The sequence below is a fragment of the Marmota marmota genome, unplaced genomic scaffold (genome assembly GCF_001458135.2).
Source record: "Marmota marmota marmota unplaced genomic scaffold, marMar, whole genome shotgun sequence".
NCBI lineage: Eukaryota > Metazoa > Chordata > Mammalia > Rodentia > Sciuridae > Marmota > Marmota marmota.
The window spans coordinates 3,923,956-3,930,215 of NW_025999977.1; the positions used below are offsets into that span (position 1 = coordinate 3,923,956).

Genomic DNA, 6,260 nt, shown 5'->3' on the forward strand with positions numbered 1-6,260 from the left:
GGCAACCAAAGCAACAGGTGAGTCCTGACCGGCCCTCAGCAGGACCCGGACCGAGAAGCAGTTTCCGCGGGCTCCTAGCCCCGGGCCAGGGCAGTTCCGGGAGCCGGAACTCGGCCGCTCCGTGCTCGGTGTAAGCTCCTATAAGAGTAGGCTCCAAGAAGCATTCCCCGCGGGCTCAGTTCCGGGAGCCGGAATTCGGCCGCTTAGTGCTTGGTGTATGCTCTGATAGGAGCAGGGTCCAAGAAGCAGCCTCCGCAGGCTCCCCAGCCCTGGGCCAGGGCGGTTCGCTCCGATAAGATCAGGTTCTAAGAAGCCCCCAGGCACTGAACCCTAGCAATCTGTCTGCAAGCCGCAGGCGAATGGCAGCCTGAAATTACCTGTTCTATGGCTGAATGAGCTGCGGTCAGTCGAAAACAGGGATGGTGACATCAGCTTTCCAACATGGTGGCTGCTGACCTCCTCTGTGGTCTGACCGGTGTGGAGAACCGAGATGGACCGCTTCCTTCCCCCGTCTCGAACCCAGAATTCAGCCCTGAGTACGGTGCTTGCACGGCTGGCAAAAACTGCAGCGCTGTATCCCTGCGTCGCTATCTCCTCGTTTCCCAGCGCGCGCTGCAGACTCTAGCCGCGGGGCGATTTGCTGAATAAGCAGTGTTACCCTCCGTGCGACAAACCTCTCGTGTTTGAGTCCCCGTAGCCGATCCTCGTGCGATGGAAATCCTTCCTCCAGGTTCCGGAGCACCCCACTATTGCTGGAAATTCCTAACAAGATATCCTTTAGCCATCCTGACTTGTCATACTCCCACACAGTGAAGCAGCACACGGGGGCAATGCACTCCCCTCGCCGCCATCTTCCTAAATCTAGAGTCAGTTATTAACAGTTGGAAATATTCTCCTTGGTACTGGATATTGAACCCAGGGCCTTTGTGCACACCTCACTGAGGTACAACCCACCGCAGGTGAAATTTTTGATAACTTAATTCTGACACTGATTGCCAAGAATATTTGGAAAGTAAAGCTTTATAATCATTTTATATGTTTAATTTAACCAGTTAGAGATAAAGCTCAGAAATAGTATTTAAATTTCCAGTTAATAAATATTTACTTTCCTTTGACTCAAGCATGCCACTTCTCAGAATATACATAAGAACATGTAATTTTCACATTTTCTTTTTTTGATATAAGGCACAGTTAGAAATATTTTACATTGTGAAGCAGTACATACACCTGTATGTGTCTGTTGTGTGTGTATGTGTGTGTGTGTGTGCACACACATGGAATTTTTTATGGGATAATTTTTACTTTTTAAATTTTATAATAGGTAATATATTTTTATATTTCCTTTTAAAATTTTATTTTATCTATTTATTTTGCGGTACTGGGGATTGAATCTAGGAATGCTCTACCACCAACCTACATCCCCAGCCCTTTTTCCTTTTTTTTTTCCCCCTAATTTTTTGAGACAAGATAGCCTAGGCTATCTTGGAACTTGCAATTTTCCTACCTCAGCATCTTGAGTTGTTGGGGTTCCAAATGTATACCTTTGTACCCAGAATATTTTGTTTTATTTTATTATATAAAATAACAAAATCCCGATCACTACATAATTGATTTCACATTCACTACTAGGTTTGAAAAACCCTACCTTAGAGAACATTCATACTTGTACACAAGGTATGTGTAGCCTTGTGGTAATGGTGATAATTTGGAAACAGCCTAAATATTCATCATTAGGAAAAACTAGGTAAACTTTTTCTATAGTCTGTACATATTAAAAAGGATGTAGGGGTGCTGGGGTTGTGGCTCAGAGGTAGAGTGCTTGCCTAACATGGGTGAGGCACTGCGTTCAATCCTCGGTACCACATAAAAATAAAATAAAATAAAGATATTGTGTCCACTTATAACTAAAAAATAAATTTAAAAAAGGAGGAGGAAGATCCATATTTATTTTCACAAAAAGACCCCTAAGATATAAATATTATTAAGGGAAGAAAGCAAGTTGTAGAACATGAGTACAGTGGAATAATATACATGTATATAAATGTATATTAAAATTAAAATTAAAAACCCACAAAATAACAAATGCATTGGCAGAAAGGTTAGGAAAAATGCATACCCAAAATGATAATAGAATTTGGGAGATGTGGTTGAGGGGCATTTTAACTTTATATGTGTTGTTTGAAATGTTTATATCAAGAATGAATTCTGCATATTGCTGAATCCCAGGTCTTCCTTCTCAAGGTCATCTTGTCTGTACTCCACTCAGCTCTTCCTCTCTGTGATCACAGTCTATCCCTAGACAAGGTCACATGATAACTTACAAGGTTTTCATTTACCAGGCTGTGATTACCCTTGAGCCCGCCCTCCAAGATCACCTTTTAATTGCATTTTCGATACTTCTAAAATTCTTTACTTACTCATGATTGATTTCTTGATCCTGCTCTATTATTTTGCTAGCTGATTTCTCAGAGGTCAATTTTATTTTCCTTCTCTTCAAATTAGGACCTGTACCCAGTGACTACAACACCCAACAAGAGAATAAAGAGTACAAAACAGGGCCTTGTGATCACCAGCCCAGGAGTCTTGAATAGTCTTAAAAAAAAAAAAAAAAAGAAGAAGAAATTCACATATTTTGTATTTAAAAAATGCAAAGGTCGGGGCTGGGATTGTGGCTCAGCAGTAGAGCACTCTCCTAGCACGGGCAGGACCTGGGTTTGATCCTCAGCACCACATAAAAATAAAGGCATTGTGTTGTGTCCATCTACACCTAAAAAAAAATAAATATTAAAAAAAATGCAAAGGTCTAAAGGTATAGGTCAATGGAAGAGCACTTGCCTAGCTTGTGCAAGGGCCACAAAAAAGAAAATAGCCTGTTTCCTGGATTCACAGAATTCATCTTCAGTCAAGTAAAACTAATCTTGTGGGCTGGAGATGTGGCTCAAGAAGTAATGTGCTCGCCTGGCCTTCAAGGGGCACTGGGTTTGATCCTCAGCACCACATAAAAATAAAATAAAGACGTTGTGTGTCCACCAAAAACTGAAAAATAAATATTAAAAAAACTTCTCTCTCTCTCTCTTTAAAAAAAAAAAAACAAGAAAAAAAACTAATCTTGTGTTCTCTGTTGTTTCGGTAGGAAATGTTTTTGCTGACTGCTAGAATGTAAGCTTTTGAGGACAGGCCAGTTTGTCTTGCTCATCATTATCTCCCTAGTGCTGCATACAGTACATGTCATTTAGAGGTGTCCAAATATTTGCTGAATGAGTAAGTAGACTGATTCAAACAGTAGTATATCTTACTTTTGGAAGTCTTTTAAAGCCATTCTCATTTTTGTATATATCAGTAGTTCATTCCTCTTTATTGTCAGGTACTGCTACATTATATGGATAAACCACAGTCCTTTTTATTCATTCACCAGTTGTTAATGAACATTTTCAGATTTTTGGGGAGAGAGGCTATTATAAATAAAGGTGCTATAAAGATTCACATACAAGTCTTAGTGGAGCATATGTTTTCATTTTTCTTGGATAAAAGGTGTAAAATTGTTGGATTGTAGGATAGAAAATGAAACAAAATTGGACATGAGTTGATAATTATTGAAACTGGTGAAAAGTACATGGAGATTCTTTTACTTTTCTCTACTTTTGAATATGTTTAACTTTTTTCCTAATTGATTATTATCTCCCTCTCTCTCTTTTCTGTATTCACAGGCAGTTATTTAGAATTGAAGGAGTAAAAAGTGTCTTCTTTGGACCAGATTTCATTACTGTCACAAAGGTATACAAAATAAGATTTATGTAGGGTTATTTTAAATAAGATTTGAAGTACTTTTAGTCTTTTCTGAGCTGATTCCCCTCTCCATAAATCCCATTCTTAATGTGTTTTACACATCCTATTATTAAAAATCTATTGCTGGGGCTGGGGATGTGGCTCAAGCGGTAGCACACTCGCCTGGCATGCGTGCGACCCGGGTTCGATCCTCAGCACCACATACAAACAAAGATGTTGTGCCTGCCAAAAAACTAAAAAATAAATGTTTAAAAAAAAAATTCTCTCTCTCTCTCTCTCTCTCTCTCTCTCTCTCTCTGTCTCTGTCTCTCACTCTCTCTTTAAAAAAAAAAATCTATTGCTGTATGTATAAATGTGGCTATATAACCAATGTGGTCCTGCAATCTGTATACCTGGAAAAATAAGAATTCATACCCCATTTGAATCAAATTATGATATGTCAAGATCATTGTATTGTCTTGAGCAACATTAAAAAAAAATCTCAAATGAGCTCGGTGTAGTGGCACATTGGCTGTAATCTCAGTGCTGGAGAGGCTGAGGGAGGCAGATCACAAATTCAAAGCCAGGCTCAGCAACTTAGCAAGGTCCTGAGGAACTTAATGAGACCCTGTCTCAAAAATAAAAATTAGGACTGGGATGTAGCTCAGTTGTTAGAGTGCTTGCCTTGCATGCACAAGACCCTGGGTTCAATCCCCAGCAACTCTCTCTCTCTCTCTCTCTCACACACACACACACACACACACACAAATAATAATAATAATAATAAATAAATATTTAAAAAGAGCTAGGGATGTGGCTTAGTAGTTAAGCACTCCTGGATTCAAGTCCTAGAATTTCCCGCCCCCGCCCCCCAAAAAATTTCAAATGAAGTTTACATCTTACATTTCTCAATTATTTAAAAGAATTTTCAGATTGAAGTTAAGTATAGTCTAGATCTAATTATAATCCAGATGTCCAATTTTTCAAAAGAAAACTTGAGCCTCAACAGGTTAAATGCAGTGTCCAAGATTATACAGCTGCCTTATAGCAGGACTCAGTCTTGGCAAGACAGAATTTAGGCTTCCAGGTATTATTTTTACTAATTCTTACCTTACATTAGTAGAGTCAGAAGAGAAGCAAATAAATAGATTTTAAAAAATAAAAAATTTCTTCATACAAATTACACAAGTACATATTTTGTAAAAACAAATAAATTGTACATGCATATGTTAGATGCCAGGATATAAATGCCACTTTGAAAGGTGATATATATTCATTCATTCTGTTGATATATGAAACAAGTTACATATATGTGTGCATATGTACAATTCCACCATTCTTCAATAATACTTCAGAGTTTCATAGAACAATAGACTGTATAATTGTAGCACTTAATTAACCTCTAGATATCACAAAATTAAGCCAAATTTGCTACCCATTTCTAACTCATGCTAGAAAGGGCTATTCCATTAGTATGTCTACTAGGTTAATAGGAAATTAAATATTGAAATTTGAACAATATGTCCTTTTAAATCTGATAATTGATGTATGTATACTGCGCTGAATCACTTAACCTGATAGTATGTCAAAATTAAAAATATTGCTAAATTCTCCTTAAGCAATTTGAAAAGATTACTTTGGGTTTTTGTTTGTTTTTTTGTACTTAGTATTGAAGCCGGGGATATTTTACCACCGAGCCACATCCCCAGTCTTTTATTTTTTATTTTGAGACAGGTCTCACTAAGTTGTTGAGAGTCTCACTAAGTTGCTAAGGCTTGTCTTGAACTCCTCTCCTGTCTCAGCCTCCCAAGTCTCTGGGATTACAGAGTTGCACCATCAAGGACCTGGCTCTACTCTGAGTTCTTGATGTGCCTTGAACGTGAACATACCGAGTCCACTGTTCTCTTGTAGCTATTTGTGTATTAGGAGAAATATGATTTTCCTCCTTGGGAGCAATCCTAGTGGTTATGTGTATTCTTGCAAATATCCAATTGTAAAATGTTTTCATCTTTAGTTTAAAATATTCTAAATTCCCAGAAAGCCCTTTTATGACCATCTTCAAGTGACATTCCAGGGGATTTCATGCACATTAGGCAAGAATTCTGCAACTGAGCTACACTCCCAGGCCCTGATCACTTTGCTGCCGATATTCTCATCACTGACTACACATTTACCTGGTATCTGCAGTGATCACCTGTTTTCCTTTCTGATTTGTAATTGATAATTCATAAGTTTCTTTACATATTATTTGCTATTTTTTCTGAATGTATATGTGTATTTGCAGCTTATATGCTACTTTTTTCTTATTCAGATAATTTCAGAATATTTTTCTTTTTAATACTAATATTTCTCTACTCAGTACAGCCTATTACTGAAGATCTTTGAGAACATTCTCTTCTATCTTCCAAATAATTCATTAAAATATAACCAAGAACTAGTTTATTTTCTCAACCACTGGACATCTCACTGTTTTTTTTTTTTTTTTTTTTTTTTTT

At 37.8% G+C, this 6,260-nt stretch overlaps 1 protein-coding gene across 2 annotated transcripts in view; it reads left to right on the forward strand.

Moving 5' to 3' along the window:
* The window catches only part of Nfu1 (NFU1 iron-sulfur cluster scaffold), a 43,349-nt gene that overhangs the window by 18,301 nt on the left and 18,788 nt on the right, over positions 1 to 6,260 (forward strand). For both annotated transcript variants that reach the window (XM_015479571.2, XM_015479572.2), the window contains exon 4: positions 3,708 to 3,774. In XM_015479571.2, coding sequence (XP_015335057.1) covers positions 3,708 to 3,774 — 67 coding nt within the window. The remainder of the gene's footprint in view (positions 1 to 3,707; positions 3,775 to 6,260) is intronic.